The 20386-nt window shown below is 49.3% G+C and overlaps 1 protein-coding gene across 16 annotated transcripts in view; it reads right to left on the minus strand.

The window, feature by feature from the left end:
• Positions 1 to 20386, minus strand: part of Tai (basic helix-loop-helix family member taiman) — a 592092-nt gene that overhangs the window by 158391 nt on the left and 413315 nt on the right. For 15 of the 16 annotated variants that reach the window (XM_077704527.1, XM_077704537.1, XM_077704523.1 and 12 more), the window contains exon 4: positions 6020 to 6067. The exons of the other annotated variant lie outside the window; for it this stretch is intronic. In XM_077704527.1, the coding sequence (XP_077560653.1) occupies positions 6020 to 6067 (48 nt within the window). The remainder of the gene's footprint in view (positions 1 to 6019; positions 6068 to 20386) is intronic. 16 annotated transcript variants of the gene reach the window in all.

The following is a 20386-nucleotide window of genomic DNA, read 5'->3' on the forward strand; positions in this document are numbered from 1 at the left end:
AAAGTTTTGGGGGGTTTAAGTAGCCCAAGAAAGGCTATCGTCTTTAATATTTGAAACCATCACAGAAGAGGACGCAAAGCCACGTCTATGGCAAAATTGGTAATAGCAATTCCAGATGAACATTCGACGAATATTGCGTTCCCGTCCGCAGATGTGGTTTATGTACGCATCAAGGAGGACGCCGCACTTAGCAGGTGCTAAGCAAGGCCGTTGAGGCACTGCCAGCGGAAATGCCTCGCGTGCTTAAAACATCCTGCGGCAGTTACCGGAAACGACAAGCATAAAACTTTGTTTACGAAGGACGTCTACTTGCATAAAGACGAGGCGGCACATTGTGCCACGGCATGCAAGTGCCAAGTACGTACTTGCAGCCGGATGCCTTCGAACAGTACTGCCTTCACGAGTGAAGGGCGCATCGTCGACGGCAGCGTCGAAACGACCACTGCTCAGCAAGCCATGCACAGCCGTCGTTCCGAGAAGCATTTATCGACGCCGGTTGCGGGTCTTGCGGCTGGCGTCAGCGAGACCGCCGAGGAATTTCCAGTAATGAGAACGAAACGGCTAGCGGGTATTCCCGCGTAAAAGTACGCGGCTATAGCGAACCGAGTTGGCGCATACAGGGAGCAGAGTAGAGACGCGATCGACCCTCCATTGCACAAGGCCTGTCGCGAATCAGCTTTCACTTCACACACCTGGCAACCTGCCCCAGTAGACTCTCGCAGGACGTCAAGAAACCTATTGAACGCCGTGCAATATCGGGCAAGCGTGGCCACCGCTTCTTCGGCAGCTTGAAGTCTTCCTGGGGCCATGAAACCAGAATACAACTTTGTTTAAGTTGCAAGAATTAGACGTTCGTATATTGCTCAGATCGATTCAAGACACGAAATACGTTCTTTTAACCGAAATATGACAAAGAAATAGTGAATGAGTTTAAAAGTTTGCGCTGCAGTGACGTAATACGGGCAGCGGTATAGATTGTATTCACTGGCGAGGCGCGCATGTAGGCAACCATGTGAGTGCGCCGTCACTGGTTACGTCGGGCTCCGCGGGATGGCGGTACTTGTCCGTGCTAAGCACACGACGTGTGTTAGACGTTCCGAACTCTACCCCACCGAACGCAAAGTAATGCCTCGACTCCAATGTGAGCGCGATTATTAACATCTCTGTTGACACCACGGTTGAGAATCGGGTTGAAACGGAGCAAAAGGAGCAAATAAATAAATCAACCAATAGACGACGCACGCCGGTTTCTTTTTTTTTTTTTTTCTTCTGCGGCGTGCAGGCGCAGTGGCGCGAGCCGTGCCATGTCCGTGGCCGTTTCCAGTGTTGCCAAGCGAAGAAATTGACAGCTAACCTTTCCGGTGAACGCCATCCATAGTAATATGGCCCCGCATAAAAAAACATTGTTATCATCAGTTGTGTTAACTGCGCGTTATCATTCAAGTGATATTATCAAACGGAACTACAGGCTCCGCTACAGTCTCCCAGTTAAGTTTCTTGGTGGTGTCTTAGGTCGACGGGCGCCAGTCGCACAAGGAAGATTCTGTGACGTCATACAGAAATCGGTGGAAAATGGCTGGGTGTCGCCCCTGTTGAACACGTTTTTTTTTAATATCTCAATTACTTCTTTGAAGTTGGCGATAAAATTGGTATTGTTGTTTTCGACACAAAACAGTCTCTTTAATAAACAAAACTTGCGTTTTTCTTCAAGGCCCCTTTAGCTCTTTTCCCGACAGAAGATGCTACGCCTTCAGGTACTACGCAAAGTGGCGCCAGCCAAAAACACGACACTGCAGGAGCCCCGTCCTTCCGTCACCGTTCCCTGCCTACAGTTCTATAGCTGCCGTTATCGTCAGCCTCCGCAGGGCTAGAAAATGTACACACCTCCCCCTAAAAGCCTTGTATGATGTCCAGGGCGGAATTGAGGTTCAAGTGCGCGTTGGAGGCCAATGTCAAGGCTAACATCAGGTCACTAAAATAAAAGCTGCTAAAAACACACCAATCTCCGGTTCGCTACTTTTTATTCTTTCCTTTTTAAAACTGTGCAGCCCTAAAATTTCCGGTGGACGTTCGTAACTTCCGCTTTCATAACCCAAGTCCGCCCCTCCAACCAAGATTATGAGGTCAGGAAGGCATTTTCCGCGAAGTAAAAACATTTTCTCAACCACGCAACTCAACCATGATCATTTTTTCGCATGCCGGTTATTAGGTGATCTTCAAGATAATGGTGACATTGATCTGCCGGCAGCGCTTTCCCTATTAAGCGCGTAATTAGGACAAACCTTACGGCTGCGGCTTTGGGTCACCTGAGTGAAGGCAATTTCTGCCGCAGGAACTAACTTCGAGTGCCCATCAGCAGCGGTGTTCCCAAAAGACAAGAACGGAAGGAAGCTCGCCCGGAAGTCGCTCTTCGCCACATTTCCTTCCTCACCTGCGTAATAATTCCCGGCTATTTGCCTGGTCAGTTACATAAGCCGCGAGATCTATGTACCGCGAAATAGCGCAAGCGGGGACCACGTTCGCCCCGTTGCAAGCCTGGCCACTTAATCGTTGCAGAGGATATTAGCGGAAGCGCAATAACACCCCGCATATGAAAGGTGTTTTTTCCCTCTTTCTTTTTAGTAACTCCCGCCGCGCTGCCTACAGCTCCCGGCTTGCGAAACTGATATCAGTTGACATCGTCATCTTATCTCTTCCAGCACGGCCAGAGAAGGCGGGCTAATGGATTTTCGGACGCGCCATTAATTCGGAAATTTCATGCGGCTCACGAATGCTAAAATCCGGCGACGTTGTAGACCGTCCACAGCACATGGGGCCAAGAAGCCTCGCTGAGGGCAGCATGCGAGTACCACACGTTATCGCACCTGAGGAGAACAGCTGCACCATAGCCACGGAAGACGCTGACGCTGGGGAAGTTGTGCGAACGTGAGTGCATTCGTAGAATGCTAAACAAAATAAAATGAATAAAAAAACTACATTCCTCGCGGAATTTAAACCTCCCTACGTATCGCCAGGCGTTAACAGATAATGAATGTCAGCGTATACCATTGTCCCTTTTCTGATGGAGGCGAAAAGCAAAAACGCCCGTGTGCACGAGATTTCGGCACACGCTAAAGATCCCCAGGTGGTCAAAATTAATCCGGAGCCCTCCACTACGGCGCGCCTCATCGCGTGCGTTGCGTCGACGCGTTAAAATCCACAATCAATCAATCAATCAATCAATCAATCAATCAATCAATCAATCAATCAATCAATCAATCAATCAATCAATCAAGAACTTTCTTCGTCGGTGGCTTTGGTAGGCGGTCGTCAATCACACGAACACGACACTGTGACGTCATACACACGTCACCGCCTGGAAATCGCCGGGGAGTCGCCACTGCCTCATCCGATTCAATATCTCCATCATTTGTTTCATCTTTGCGATATGAGTGGTTTCATTCTCGTCGGTTCAAAATTGGGCCTTTTAATGAACCAACGTTGCATTTCGTCTCCACGGCCTCTTCAAGGAAGCGGTGGCCCACACAAACACGCACAAAGAAATACTGGTTTATTGGAGAGTTTAGCTACAACTTAAAAAGAAGATAACTGCTCCAGACTTCGTAGTTTTTAAAAGGCACAACGGTTGCCTCAATGAACCACGAGGTTAGAAGAAGTGCACTGAAAGGGAAACGGCTGAAATCACATGCGCGCCCACCACAGTGTTTTCAGATTACAGTCAAACCTGGATATAACGAAGTTGACAAAAAAATCGCATTTTTTTTGTTACATCCAGGTTTTTGTTACATGCAGGTTTTGAGTCAAAGCTCGCGTGAATGAAGCAGAAACGAAACCAATATGCTAGGCATCAGTGATGCTGAACTCACCCTTGTTCAAGGATATATTTCACACTGAAAAACTGCGTGCTTTGCGCTTGCAGCTGTTGCACGGCCCCGAATTCACAAACGTAACTAAGCATCACTTTTGCTTTTTGACCCTCTTCGGTGCCTTAACGCATTTCAAGAACCAAACTAATGCTGAAAGGGCGCCTTTTCGCGAACTTCATGCTCTTTTCTGCAGTCGAAATTGCTAGCTAGGATACTTTACCGGGCGGCGACGTTATTCTTTCTCGCCGGCAGAGACGGCATTTAAAATTTCGAGCTTGCCTTGAAAAGACAAATCTTTTCGTATTCAGGCAGTAGAAATCGTCCATGAACCCATACCATAGATATCAGGGGACACAGGCGACTACACGCCGACAGGCAGGCTTAGCACCTAACCGACACCGCATTCACACGTGGCAACGCAAGAGAGATTGCGGTGCGGGTGAAATTCGCTAAATTAGTGCATTTCGCCAGCCTATTTTTCAGAAAAAGGGCGAGAAACCTTGACTCATCAGCGTAGAGAATTCGTTACATCCAGGTTAACCGTCGCAACTCCTTCGTTATACATAAGGTCGCAAACACATGGGCTTCAATGAAGGTGGAAATGGGGAATTTAAAAACTTCGTCAAATCCAGGAATTCGTTACACAGAAGTTCGTTGCATCCAGGTTTCGAAATAACAGAACGAGGAAGAATTGTTGACTCAATCGTCCACGCTACAAAAAAAAAAAAAAAAGAAAGCAGGAAAAATTCGGAGCATTTTCCACATCAGTGTCACTGTGTACGATCGAGTCCACAATTCTTTCGAAGTCCCAAAGAAGACTGCATCCGCAATTGTAAAACTCGCAAGTAGCGCAGCAGAATTGAGTTCCCGGGTAGTAATCTCCCCGTCGATCAAATGGATTCCCCGTCGATCATATGGATTCCCCGCGATGACATCGGCTAATTGTTACGACGCACAGAAGGGTGCAACCAAACGACTGGTCTCCAATTGACGGCGCAGATATTATAAATTGTGTCGCTCGCATCGATTCGAGCTATAGCAAGCGGCACAAAACGCGTATCCAGGGGTGCTTAATAATAGGAACAAAGCGCCTAAGAACCGAACACATCGCTGCCACCGAGCTCACTTAAAATTGTATGAACTAACTGTTTTACTGGGAAGTGCACAGATAGCTTGTGCAGGCGAAGTTGAGAGACAGGAAATGCGTGAGGTAAAAGTTCGAAAATATTTTTGGTAGAAGTGATAAGAGGGTACGTCAAGAGCTTTGCAAGCGTACAATGATAACCGCGCGTCCGGGTCCCCAAAATTTGTGGGATCCATAACGCCACAAAGGCTAATCTGCGGTGCGGCGGTGGTGGTGGCACGAAAAATGGCGCATACCCACTTAGGGGGACTGGCCAAGAAGCGTTATGTTTCCATTGCAATCAATCATGCGAGGTAAACAATGGAGCAGAAGGAAGAATTTGGTCTAAGTTCAAGAGAGAGAGAAAAAAACACGAAGAAACAACAGACAGAAGAGTCGGAACACTAGGTAAAAGTCAGCCTAATCGGAATGTTTTTAACACTGCAGACGAGCTGTCTCCGAAATTAAGGAGTGGATGGCGTTGCACACGTCCCTATGGTACAGGCTCAGCCTAGTCCCCCCAAACGACAAAAGCACCGGTACAGTCAAAGGCAGTCCAAGACTTAGCAGGGGAATCTCCAGCAGCCTTCTCCGATGGTTGGAAAAACGGCAAAAGAAAAGAAAGAAATGTCCTTCGGATTCAATTTCTTGGCAAAAGTGGCACAAGGGGCAGGTTATCAGATTTGCCCTATATAGATACCGATTAAGTGGCGGCACACCACAGCGAAAAGAAGTCAGCGATGCTTCGCACAAGCGAGTTCGGCAGAAACTTCTCTTCCAGTGGTACCTGAAGTGTTCAAGTTCAGGAGAAGTGTTCAGACCATGATCGGAGGCATCTTGATTCAATAGAAATCAGCCGACTTTGCGCTCTTCCTTTTCCTTGCGGGTCGTGCGGGCGGCGTGCGTTTGTGTATTTGTGTGGGACCACCGGACAGACGTACTATGTAGCAGCATGTGCTCTTGGCTCCAGTATTCTAGTTCACTATAGATGCAGTGTACTGCTGATAGGGTGGACAGAAGGCTCGCTTACCTGTACTCCGAAAGTGCCCTTTCGGACATGCCTGCGCCCACGGCCTCACTGCGAACCCAGGGCGGTGGCGACATGAAAGAGGAAGAGAGAGAGAGAGAGAAAGAGACGCAGTTATGACGCGTTCGCGTCGAGTTTCACACAACACCAGAAAAACATTAAAAGAACAAAAGTTTACTGACGTTTCAGGAAGAGGAAGTTCCGAAGAAAGGAAGAAGAAAGGTATGCTGAAGAAAGGAAATCCTCTTCCTGAAACGTCAGTAAACTTTTGTTCTTTTAATGTTTTTCTCATGCGTCTTTGTCCTTACTTACCATATGTTATCTTGCGATCTTTGTGAGTTTTCTTGTTTCCAGGCTATATATATATATATATATATATATATATATATATATATATATATATATATATATATATATATACAAGAAAAGAAAACATCGAACAAGAACAAGGTCGAAACCACGATTGTTGCCAACGTTTCAGCAAAGAGACTTGCCTTCGTCTTGCCTTCGCCCTGACGAAGGCAAGTCTCTTTGTTAAAACGTTGGCAAAAATCGTGGTTTCTACCTCATTTGAAGTTTTCTTTTCTTGTGTTCTTTACCCCATCTTCCAAGTTTTATTGCTCCCTATATATATATATATATATATATATATATATATATATATATATATATATATATATATATATATATAAAGAATGGTTGGCAGTCAAGAAAAACCTCGGAAAGCAGAGGGGAGAATGTGGTAGGTCACTGAAACAGATGACGAATATGGAAAGACAGAAAGAAAGTGAAGGAAAAAATGCCCGCCGGGTGGAATCCGAACCCACGACGTCTCCGGAATACGCACCTGGTGCGATGACCACTACGCTACCAGCGGGACTATTTTCCTCGCCACTTTCTGGGGTAGTTATGTTAAGGTATTTTTGTTTCCTGCGCTTGGGGGGGGGGGGGGGGTAGCCAGCGCCACTCGGACTACTCGGGGTGAAGGGGACCTTCTTTTTAACCCCCGGGCCGTGACTCGAGTGTCTACGACATGTCGAGAGTGGTCAACCAGAGTTGAACCCTGTTAAGCTCCCTGTGGCACCAAGACCGCCAGAACAGAGGCCATCGCCATGCATGTAGCGAATCAGAATAGGAAATGAGGGTCTCGTTGAAATATGACAGAAATAATGGTTGACAGTCAAGAAAACCTCGGAAAGCAAAGGGGAGAATGTGGTAGATCACTGAAACACATGAAGAATTTGGAAAGACAGAAAGAAAGTGGAGGAAAAAATGCCCGCGGGGTGGGATCCGAACCCACGACCTCCAGAATACCGGTCTGGTGCGATGCACCAGACCGGTCAGGCCGATGCACCACGCTATGAGAAGAAGGCAATGGTGCGCACAGTTCTGCACGAACCAGAGCCGTGATGGCGACGAAGCTATGTGTGGCGCGTTGCCAGGCCCTCTCTGACTCATGGCGCCGTGTGAATACTGGAAATAGATGGTCAGCAGCTTTCAGGGTTGGCCTCATCTATTCTGCCGCCAGGTCACAACATTGCCACGAGGCCAAAGATAACGCGGGGTTTATCAAGCAACAATAAGCTCATTGGAGCGGACTTGCGCTCCGCTAAGAACTCAAATGCAAGCGGCGAAGGAGCAGGCTTCAAAACTACGTGCCCAAACGTCGGATCGAACGCCGCGGTGTTCGCTTTGCGAGCATTTATCCTTCGGCGTTATTCCTTCGAGAAACATCGCATCAGGGGCGGCATTCTCGTAACTGTCCCTTTTGAGAATGTCCCTTTTGAGTCCCTTTCATCGTGACGTACTTCCGGATTGTTGCGCTTGCGTTACGTCACTTCCGGTTGTTTGCTTTTAGCCAATCAGGGTGCGCCAAAAGGGACACTTTTGAAAGGGACGCAAAAGGGACAAAACTCGAGAATACCGCCCCTGATCTAGAACGTTCGCGATCGAAGACGAACAGTGTATTGTAGTGACGTCAGCGATACACTCTTCCTATCAAATCAGATAGCCCGCGCGCCATACAAAACAAAGATACGGCAACGCGCGTTTCACTGCCAAGTTAGATAAGACAGCTGTGCGCGGCCAGGCGCCTGCAACAAAGCCCACAAATAAACAAATCAGAGGCTGCAGTTCGCGGCAATAGATACTGTCACCAAGACTGCCCGAAACGAGGTCCTCGCTATGCATGTATATTATTAACAGATTACAATACAGATCTAGCTTAAACATCATATCTGTTTTTTATTATTATTACGCACATATATGTGGCCCTAGCATCCCTCGCAAATTTTGGCAGGAAGCATCGTTGCAGACTTCGGATGATGCCTTTATGAGCTGTTTACGCAGCCGTCTTCAGGAAAAAAAGTAGATCACGGCTCAAAATAGCTGCTGTACCGCGTAGCCGTTTTGTCGCCTGCTGCTAATCGGGATGCACCGCCAGTGTGAACCGAACGCCCTCGACCTCATCTAAGTGTCGAAAGCCCATTCAGTATTGCGTTGGCTGCTGTCAATCGAGCACACTTTCCAAGCCAGGCCAAACTTACGAAACTCACGCTGCGACCACGTTTTCGCGGGCGTGAGGCAACCATAGCACTTTTTAGATCGAGTACATACGAGTTTCAGCGCCATCTATATAGACTTGGCTTTCATCTTCTAAAACACCAAAGTGTCCGGGAGCGCAGCCGTTATGAATTATGCAGAACCGGATGGAAGGGCGACCTCATTACAGAGGTGGCGGCCGGATGTTCCAGTGAGCAAAACAACCCTAACCCTACGCGGTGACGAGGCCCCGTGGCCCGAGGAAGTTAATTTCCGGGCACCAGAACGGATATGCCGGTGGTCTCCGCCGCTACGAAACCGCCGCTTAATGAAGGAAAGCGCAATCGCGGTCGCGTCATTTCGGGGAGCCTTGCACACACGAGAGCGGAGGAGCAGAGACGCTCCATTACAAGTGACAGTCCGCTGCGGGCCCTTTTTACGATATGGTTAAAAACGCTCGTGACTAAACCTTTTCAAGGAAACGCCGTTCCTGACGTAAGTGTATTAACACTCTGTCTCCTTTTTAAATCCACTGACTGGACATGCGAATGCCGATAGCTTCAGCTACAAGAATGGCTACCTTCGTGGTAATACTAACCATCAGCAGCAGCATCATCGTCGGCACCGCTACATCCTCATCATCACGATGACTCTGGCTAAGTCCTCCGAAGTTTTTCAGAAGGTCTGATGGCCAGAAGCAAGAAGCTTCTGAATATCTGACGGTCGAATCTCTTGTACAGTCGGTAAAAAGCGTGTCTATAACAGCGATTTCAACTTCAACCAGCTACATCCGAAAACTGCCGAAACATACTCGTTCCAAACATGTCGGAGGCGAAAGCGAAGGGCTAGGACTTCAGAATTCCGCAGTAGTTTTATTCAAATCCCGCTCCGACGGGACAGGATAGGGCTGAGAGTACGAAAGCTGTGTTACAGACAAGCCTTTTACCGGCTGTACGCGTGCCAGCTCGCATCGCGTCCACCACAGCCAGGGTTGCCAGGTTTGCCGATTTGTCGTCAAACTGGTTACTTCTAAAAGCTCGCGGCGACTGAAATTTTAGTGCGGCGACTTGGCTACCTTCTGACTCCTTTGTGCGCTTGCGATCTATCGTTATTTCCAGGCCTCTCCCGACAACTTACATTCAAGGAAAAAAGGCCTAATTGGTCGTTCAGTGCTTTTTAGTAGTCCTGGAAGCCAATCAGAACAAGAAAATGCGGACGATATGGCAAAGTCTAGAATATGGCATCACTGTCCCTCAAAATACATTAACGCACACCACTACACACCGGAACAATGCGAAGCTTGTGTAGCTTTTTATAATGTCCGTCACCTGACTTAAGAATCGCGTCGAAAACTTCAAGCAGTGCTGTCAGTTCAAAGCGTGATGTTTAGTCAGATCGCGGGCGCTTGAGATTCCATGCAGAGGGGTGGAAAGCATGAATGACGGTTTATAATAGGCGCGGGCAAAGCGTAGGAATGTAAGCTAGGAGGGAGCGAAAAAGGTGAAAACGGTGTTCAGCAAACACGTGTTCTATGAATATTCCTATTCTTTGCATACTTTAGGCAAACGTACATATTTTAGATTTCTTAGTCGTCAATGGTGAGCAACTGTTGTTTTTCAATCCGTAGCAAATGAACGATATCTGTGATCTAGTTTTGCTGCTTCTCGAAATTTATGCCTTTTTTCTACGCAGGCTACAAAAAGGAATTACTAGCGTCGCTTTGCTCGAAATGGCGATTTTTGGCTATGTCTGGCGAATCCCTGGTGACTTTTTTTTTTACCTGACAACCCTGACCACAGCCATAACACGAGCGCTTCCACCGCTCACCTCAGTGGGGCAGCAGTTGACTATTTGTGGTCCTGAAAGCTGGAGGTTTGAAGACAAAGTTGTTTTGCCAGGAAATCTGAAAATGCTAAGCCCCCTCTCAATCTTCCAAGCAATTACCACGCAGAAAAAAAAAAAGAAATTTCGTTGGGAGCTGCGCAGAAAGGAGAAGGGGAGGAAATAACTTTATTGCTAAAAGCTAAGGGGAAGAGACTTCAGGGCAAGACATTATGGGCTTCTACAGCGCTCACCGCGAGCAGGCGCTGATCCTCAAATTCAGAGCTGGTCGGTGCCGTCTCCAAACGCTTTTACGAGTGGAAGAGGTTGTGTGGGTGGTCGCAAGCGCCCGCAATATACAAGGGCATCCCGGGAGTTCCGCAGAAGCGGCATAGAGGGGAATACCGTATTTGCACGATACTAACCCGCCCCCAATGGTAACGCGCAGTTAAGTTTGCTTATGAAAATTTTATAAAATAATTTGGCACCGACCCTACCGCGCTGATATAAATGACATGACACCACGTACCTCGCAGAAGACATTTTATTTGACGTACGCAGCTGTGGCACTAAAAATCACATGTGCTTCATGAAGTTGCTTAACCGGTTACTGTTCCGCGAGCATTAAAACTAAGGCGGGGAACATTGAAATCCGATTTCGGTTTTGAGCCCGATTGTAACGCGCGCGCACGTTTTAAGGCTACTTGTAGCGAAAAAAAAAACTGTGCGCGTTAGAATCGTGAAAATACGGTATGTAGAGGCCGGCGGACGATGCATGACATTTATTCGTATGGGGACAAATGCTCGTCTGAAGGTTACGGAGCTGCTGTTCCTGCTCTTTGGGTAGTATACTTCCCGCGTTGTTGGGTAGGTGATTCGATTTAAGTTTCACTGCTGCGCGATCTATTTATATATGACCAAGGCCATCGGCCCCTCTTGATCGCTTCCGGGGTCCAGCGGGTATCACTCGACGTCACGTCGGGCCAACATGTGGTCAGTTTCACTTTCCGGGACGACAGAGTGGGTGGGTGCGCCCGATGGGAATCTCTGGCGGGCGTTGAGACGTGATTCGGTCTGTTGCCCGGTGCGTTGGACGGCTCGAGAAGTTACGGCACGCTTGGCGCGCATCGGTAATGCCGGCTTCCCGCCACGGCGAGAGCGATGGCTGCTTCCTCCGCTTGTAAAGGGTCCTATAAGGGCAGCGTTAGGCCGGTGACATAGTTCTGCGTCATCACCTACCGCATTACGGACGCGGTAACAATAAAGAGTTATAGGAGAGCGGAAAGCCGGTCCAGGTATAAAAACTGTGGTTGATTCCTCTGTCATAGGAATCGGTAAAACACGAAAGTGAAATGTGCAGCGAAATCTGCCGCTGAGCATGATTTGCGGGTCTGTCTTGTCGGTGTGCTTGGCGAGTGACGTCCTGCTGGCGGGTCGCTTCGGAAAAGGTGTACTGGCGTCATTTCCGTGACGGATATGACGTCAGTGAAATCTTAGTGTATCCCGGCATAAAACACTTTGGTGTTAAAATATAAAACCCAAAAACGAACAACCCTAAGTATAACGTACTCTTTAGTACTAAAGGTTGCTTCCCCGCAAGAAGACCCTGTGTGCAGGGGTGCACCCTTTACAGGCCGCTTGCTTCGTTGTACTGACGTCATTTCCGTGACGGATATGACGTCACTCAAATGTTTGTGTATCCCGGAATAAAACACTTTCGTGTTAAAAGACGGTAGCCGAACCGCGTGACAACAGGTGCGCGCACGGGTCTAAACTGTTAGTGCGCATGTGCAGGTGCGTCTTCCGCTTATTGGGTACCGCACGGGAACCGGTTCTCCGTTCTGCTATCTTTCTCTCATGAGGTGAGTGCGTAAAGTTCGGCAAGCTGCCCACCAGCCCTGCTTACAACGATTCGGGCAACTTATTGCTTTAATTATTCATTTGGTGCTCAATAACAGTTCCTGGCACAAAGTAGCAGTGCGCGCATAGACGTTAAACGATACTCGGAAATCTCACGCCAAAACGCAGTGCGTATTGTGGATCTTTTCATTTCATAAGAAAGGAGTTCGGCCTCATCATTTCTTGACTGTTGCGAACATGTGGAGATGATTTCTAGAGGCACGCTTGTCGCACTTTATTCTGCGCACGCATGAAACAGCCCACAATGGCGGCGTCAAAGTGTTTTTTATTGGAAACGCGCGTACGTGCCGGCGCGCAGGCAACCCAGTCGCTGCGGCGGCGGCCGTCGGTCTCGCCGGGGTGGGCCGGTCACAAATTGGCCGCGGGCGTGGCAGCTCTCCGGTGTCGTTGTCTTCGTCGCCGCGCTGGCACGGGGCCACGGCGGCAGCGGTTATTTCGGGGGTGCCGAAAGGCTTTCCCGCCAGGAATACTGGGCGAGCCCGGGCGTACACACCCGCGCACGACGCGGGGGACCCCCTGCAAGAACCGCGCGTACTGCGAGCTCTAAGGCGCTTTCTACCTTGACGAGGGTGCGTGCGTGCGAACCGGAGGGCTGTCTTTCGGAAATATAGCTGTTGCGTCAATCACAAATCAGTTCTGCCGAAGGACTTTTTTTTTTTTTTGCGGTGGGTTACGAAAAAAAGGAAAGAAAGAAGACCGTGATCCACGTTTTTTTGGCCGCGTCGCAAATATGACGCATACTTCCCTACGCGTCCTTTCAGCCTAGACTTCGACTAATTATCTTATCATTAAATTAACGGCTTTTCTCTAACCCCAAAAAGCAACAGTCAGTACACCGTTATTGTTCTCTTGCTGCAAGCATTCCTTAGTATTAAAAAAATGAGCGTTAGGCCTCGTTGGTAAGGCATGTTCGCAACTACGTAGCGTGACACAAAAGACATATAGGACAGGCAAGCCGTGTTCCTCTTTTAATATCCCATGTTTAGTGGTGTCCGAGTAAAAAATAATAATAAATCGAAAAGCAAAGAGGAATAATTGCTCCGCCGGTAGCACTAAAGTGTAAGCGGAACTGCGTCTTGCTTGTGGCGCTACCAAATGATAACATCCTTTAGGCGCTGTTCAGCAACATTCGGTGTACCGAGCACGGCATCCAAGCATCCGGTACCCATTCTTGCCTTTGTTAGCGTGAAAGGAAACTTCCCCCGCAACTGACCGACACCGCAGCGGTTTTCCCCCACCTTAGTCCGCCTTATCCTCTTACTTTTGTGAAAACCGAGCACAAAAACACACTAGAGGTAAGTTTGACGCCGGATGATGTATTAATACGTGCATTGCATTTTCCACTTGAACGTGGCAGAAAACCACCCAGCGAATTTCGGTTTCGGGGCGAATTTTCGTCGAAACGGAGCCGATTTCGTTTGGAAACTGAGGCGAACTTGCTCAGCACTTGCTGCCTATAGGCGAACGCTGGGTAGTTTCAGCTCTCGAGCTCTGTAGGCACGCTCCGTCCAGCTCATGCCTGTCCGAACAGCTTCGGCTGGTGGAAGCGACTAGCAAGGCACATGAGGTCCTGGACTGAGGACTCGACCTCCTGAAGACTTCATGCAACTTTGGCGAACGACAAAGACGTTTATCCCCCTTCTTGCTTCGCACTTGGTTCCGGTCGGTTCGCGCGCAATGCTGATGCCTTTCACCCTGGCGAACCTATACCGAAAACGACGAAACCAAAGCTTCGCCGTCTTTTTAAAGGAGTATTGACACAAAATTTTTGTTGCGTCTTGTTTTTTTTTTTTTTGCGGCTATAGGAGCCAACGAGCTCACTAATCATAGAATGACCCATTAGACTATCGAACGCAGCATACATAATTCCTTACAGCTCCGTTTATCCGTGCCAGTTTCGGTTTCGGTGAAGCGAACACCGAGACATCCGGCAGGACAGGAAGCCGCATTTGACGTCACTGTTCTCGTCGCACCAAATCCGATGCCGGTCTGGGCACACGCGCGCCCGCCAGAACGGCCCGACCAGCCATAGTCGCACGTGACGTCAGTCCTAAAAACTCTGACGCGTGCATAAGGCGGAAAAGCGCGCGCCAAGAGCACTGCGGACGGTTCGATACGTCACGGGAGCCCTGACGTCGGCCGTTTGGGTCGAAGCACAGATGACGTCATGAGTTCGCTCAATGGCGCAGATGAGCTTTCTCGCGCGCGCAAAGATTAAACTTGATTTAAAATACGTTCTACTGAACGGTTACGGTCTAAACTTTGGAGGGGGTATCTCCATATACAAAGGAAGCTTTTTACATAGCTATCTGAGCGTTAAAATTTCGTGTCAGTACTTCTTTAAGCGAACCACCCGACAATGACCAGTGGTGGAGTGCTATCGTCTTGTGTAGTCGTCCTTCCTGTCCTACTCCCCCCCCCCCCCCCCTACACACACACACACCTTTTTTTTTGAAGTTTAAGCGCGTTTCCACTTCAGCTAAATAGCACCAACCAGAGCTCACTGATCCCGCGTTAACTAACTTCACTGCTATTTTGGGCAATGTTCGAGGCCAATAGTAAGCACCTTCCAAGTTTCATTCAGCTAATTAGCTGGGAAAACAAGCGTGTTTTGTTTCGTGCCCTCCTCAGACGGCACCTAGCTACGCTGGTAATCCTCTTCACAGAGTGGAAAGCCCCTGCATTTTACTTATTTATATTCTCTTCGCAGCGGACATTTTAGTACCCCTCGTGTCGTCGCCGACGGCAACTACGTTCTCTTTTCGCATTTGATGGGATATCTAAGTCTTTCGCTTTAAAATGGGCGTCGGGAAGAATACTGTGCACTACATCAACGATCCGATGCCCACAGCTGGTCGGGCGGCGACAGGGACGCGACAGCACGCCTCCTCGCCAATTATGCGCGCTGGAGTAAAGTGCTCCAGATTAATTTTGAACTTATGGGTTTTTCCTATTTTGTGACAAAACCTCGCCCGCATGGACACCTTTTTTTTCGCCTACATCATAAAAAAACATGTCCCGAGGCTCGGAATGAAACACGAAATATCGCATTCAGCGGCACCACGGCTTATCCACCGAGTCACCGCAGACGGCACCCGAAATTCGCATTCATTTCCGAGGCATTCGAAAAGCTGAGTTTTTGAAGTAACGGACGGAAACACTTCGAGCGCTGCGAAACCAAACAACTTCCCAATGTTGCGCGAAATGAACAAATCGGCAATATAGGCAATGTTTGAGTAAAACATTTTGACTGGGTCCAGAGTGCCGCCCGACCATACTATACGCAGCTCACTAAAGCGAAGTTCACCGGAGTTCCGTAAAAAAGAGATGCTGCATCTGAAACTACACTTCGCTCTCCCTAAAGTAACGCAAGGTAACCGAATCCAACGTAAGCAAACATTTAAGACGCCGAAAACTAACCTAATCTGTGAAAACTAGATTGAAGCTAAAGATGAAGAAAAATATTGACATTGGCATTCATTGTGGGGTTTAACGCGCGCCGACGCAACGCAGGCGATGAGGCGCGCCGTAGTGGAGGGCTCCGGATTAATTTTGACCACCTGGGGATCTTTAACGTGCGCCGAAATCTCGTACACACGGGAGTTGTTGCTTCTCGCCTCCATCAGAAAAGCGGCCGCCGCGAGAGGGAATCGAACCCGCGTCCTCGTGCTCGGCAGCGCAACGCCTTACATATAAAGAAAAATAAAAGAGGCAAGAGCCGGACTTGAACCACTGCAATTGATTTCACGAAGCTAAGACGAAACTAAAATGCTCCCAGGAATGCAGTTAATTCTTTTTTTATGTTACGCACCTTTTTAAGGTTATGCCAGTGCGCGCGCGTTTTGAAATAAGACTGCGTAGCATCGTCTCCCTTTTCAAGCCTAGTTATCTTGTCGTAGCTGCAGGAATTTATAAGTAGAGTAAGTGCGAGAAATCACGGAAGCGACTCGGGCGCCGTTCAAAATAGTCGCAGTAAGGCACTTTTTCCGCCGATCGGTGTAACAGCCGGCAGCGATGATGACGCGCAGGGGCAACTTTAGTTGTCGTTCTTACGTTGTCCTCGAGTATAGTCTTAAATATTCAAATGTCATCGGCCGGCTGTAGCGTGGAGCTGGGCACTGCTATAATTATTTGCAACACGTTTCCCCATCCACGCACAGCTTTTTGTAGCGTGAGCTACACTGGCCGAGGTTGAGCAGTTTCGCGTGGCCCCTGGAGAGCCGTGCTGCGCATGCGCGAGGAGCAGTGACGTCACACGATGCACAGATCGTTGCACGCTGCTCGACGTCTCTCGCACACCCCCCGCACCCAGCGTCTTCGCCAACCTCCGTTCCGCACGTGGCGGTCCGGTCCACTTGATGATCATGCGAGGGGTGGCCGGGTGTGGAACCGATGGCTCGTGCGTCGCAGCAACAGCGGCGTGCGCCTGTGGAACCAGCTGAGCTCGGGCAATTGGTGACGCTGCGCCGGAGCCGCTTGATAAATATACATGTGTCACACAATGCGTATACCGTGTGTTTGTGTGTCAATGAAGCAGCAGTAAGCACGATAATCAAGCTAATCCTAGACAACTAGGAAAGCTAAGAGTAACCAGCTGAACCTTAACTCACGCTACGTATATCCTGGCATAGCCGAGCTAAGCCACTGCTATTTTTTTTTTTCACCTTCAACATGCTTGTTCTGCGATAATGGGCGCTGTTGACCTGCCCTAGAACAGCAGAGGTCTTGAACCTCGGCGCAGGACAGCCACCAGAGGCCACGAAGAGGCGAATCGCTCCTCGGGGGCGATTGTGCGCTAGGAAGCCGATAACGCGTGAAACATATCCGAATGAGCTTGTTCAAGGCCGCGAGAAAATTCGAGATTGGACGGACGAAGCGAATCGGGGCCTGCAACTTTTCCCAACAAGCGCACGTCGTGGCAAGGACCTCTCTCGGCGCGTTCCGAGAAGCTAGCGGGCCCGCTGCTATTGCGAAACCTTTTGACGGGCCGGGCATAAAGCCGAGGGGCACGAAAAAGCTAGCAGGCACGTATACGCAATGTGGGTTTTGCGGTGGAACTCCGCGGAATTTACGCGGGGCGATGGATAAACGAATTTTCTCCTTGCGCAAAAATCCAGCCGTCTCGTTATATCAGCCGGGAGAGTGCCAGAAGCGCCGCCGCAAGACATGAAGGAAAACAACTCCGCACGTCAATAACTGGCGCACTCCTCTTCTCACGGTATGGCGCCATCGAAACTCGTTGTTTCCTTGTGTTTTTTTTTTTCGTGGCTCTCACAGGAGTACGGTGCCGGCTTTAATGCCGACGATGACACCATAGTAAGAGAAGTGTAAATAGCGGTGTAAGGGGTTAGCGCCTGCACGCGTGCTGCGAAAGGGGCAAGGCAAGGGCAGCACGAGGACAGTGTACACACTCTTAAAAAAATGGTCGTTACACTTACCAGCAGAACATTAACCACTTACTTGTCACAGTATCCACTAGGTGCAGCCTCCCAAATTTTTAATAATATATAGCAGGAGCGGCGACCGATCGGCATGCCAGCGCCTTATCACGGCGTTCACCGGCCAAACACGCGAGGGTACGCGCATGCGCATAAAACCATCTGTTGTTGGAGTGTCGTCTGCTCCGCTGTTCTCCTAAAGACAACCCCCCCCTGTTTTTTCTTATCTAGCAATGTCGTTTCGCTACCGCAAAAGGTAGCTAAGCACCGTGGGGCGCAAGTTTTCATTGTTATGAGATTTGCTATTCAACAGGTTATATCGCGCAGCGGCCTAAGACCATTCCGGCCTTAAAACCGGTCCTGTTCTACTTTTATTTATCTTTTCCGTGACATTCCTCACGCTGGGAGGGGGCAAGTGACCCGAAAAAAAAATCACACGCACATTTGATATGCGCATGCGCATCAGATAACCACGCGGTTTCTCGTGAACAAAGTTATTCACATGCAATGACAGGGGTTGTACCACTCTCAAGGAAACAGCGTAGCAGACGACACTCATACAGCCGATGGCCGTACGCGCGTGCGCGTACTCTCGCCTATTTCGCTGCTGAAAACCGTGACAAGGCGCTGACATGCCGATCTGTCGTCGCTCCCGCTATATTATCAAAAATTTGGAAGGCTGTACACAGTGTTTTTCCTAACTTGCCATGCATAACGTAGTAAAAAGCTACGCGCGACAATGTGGATCGGCTGAGCGCACAGCACGACACGGACGCATTCAACACGCGCATGTCACACTTAGCAAATAAATTGAGCAAGATGCTGAGAAGAGAATTTATTATAAAACCACATATCAGCACGCAGCGACTAGTGGTAACAGCGCCGCCCGAAAAAACAGAAAAAAAAAAAATTCCAATCAGTTTTCAAGTACTCCGGGCAGCCTACACGTTGCACAAGAATTCTCTATGGTGGTGAAACAGTTAAGCTACTCTGAAATCAATGCACAAAAAGTTCACATGTGTTCAAAGAAAGAGTTCAGAAACGGCACAATAGTGATGCTTGATTGATTGATTGATTGATTGCAGGGTTTAACGCGCCGACGCAACGCAGGCGATGAGGCGCGCCGTAGTGTTAATTTTGACCACCTGGGGGTCTTTAACGTGCGCCGAAATCTCGTGCACACGGGCCTTTTCGCTTTTCGCCTCCATCAGAAAAGCGGCCACCGCGGCAGGGAATCGAACCCGCGACCTCGTGCTCAGCAGCGCAACGCCTTAGCCACTGAGCCACCGCGGCGGGTCATAACAGTGATACTCAGGATGTTATTCCTGACCGCTATGAAACGCGTGGACCAGCGTAACAGGAAGGCTTCTTCGACTAGAACTGCCAACTCATTGTCTAATGATTCATAAGGATTGACCGCACACGCCACAGCAATGGAAACATCGCCCGTTGCGGTCGGGCGCGAAGACACGCGGCACCACGATTTCGCCATAATACAAATGCACCAGCACACAGCAGGAAGTTCATCAACACGTCATTTGAACGTGTGCTCATTCTAGGTGTAAGACCAAACAACCTGCTTAGCCCAGTCCAAAACGTTACCGCTACACGGCACTGAAACAAGGCATGTTCCAATGTTTCAGTGTTGCCGCAGTGCGGGCACCGTGAGGAACGCACAATGCCGAATCTCGCCAGACGGTCACACGTCGGAAGAACTTGCCAGCCACGCAGCCATCCGAAATCCCTAACATCAGAAGGAAGCTCTGTCGAAGTCAGCTGATGCCAACGGACACCGCGTGATCTTGCTGTCTGCTGGTTATCTAATTGGTTTATTGCCATTTTTTCGCACAATTCGCTTGCTGTACTTTCCCTAAAATTTTGGCTTGGCAAGGTAGACTGGACGTTTCTCAGTGTTTTGACAACATAGGCATAACAGCAGAAGTGCGGTCGAGAAAGTCCATCCCCCTCGCGAGGGGCACGATCAAATGCAGAGCATTTCCGGGGGCGCACGACGTTAAGTAGTTTGCGTTACGTTAATGTTGTTGCACTTGTGGCAACTGCTGACGAGAGAGCGCTCGTCAGCAGTAATTTGAATGAGTCAACGATATAAGGCGCGTTCGTAGCGTCCCATTCTGTGTCGGCTTTGTGGCGCAGTGGGTAGAGCACCATGTACATTGCGTTCCGCCCGCAGGGTCGAGGGGTCGAAACCTGGCGCCGGATAGTATTTTCTTTTAAGTGCAATGCACTTCTTAAGCGACCCTGAACCAGCGTCCACCGGCGATGTCCGCGCACGTGGAGATGGGCGCGCGCAGCCTGGCCGCTGACATAGCACATACCCACGTGGGGGATTGGCCAGGAATCTCCTCGTCTTCCTTGGCAACGGGGGGAGATGGGCGCGCGCTGCCTGGCCGCTGACATGGCACATACCCACGTGGGGGATTGGCCAGGAATCTCCTCGTCTTCCTTGGCAACGGGGGGAGATGGGCGCGCGCTGCCTGGCCGCTGACATGGCACATACCCACGTGGGGGATTGGCCAAGAATCGGGCGTGACAAGGGCTAATGCACCTGCTTAAAGGAGTACTGACACGAAATTTCAAAGCTGAGATCCGCTCTAGCAACCAAGTACAACGACAACACAAATAGGTGTCT

The sequence above is a fragment of the Haemaphysalis longicornis genome, unplaced genomic scaffold (genome assembly GCF_048455015.1).
Source record: "Haemaphysalis longicornis isolate Haplotype H1 unplaced genomic scaffold, Haemaphysalis longicornis Haplotype H1 scaffold_3, whole genome shotgun sequence".
NCBI lineage: Eukaryota > Metazoa > Arthropoda > Arachnida > Ixodida > Ixodidae > Haemaphysalis > Haemaphysalis longicornis.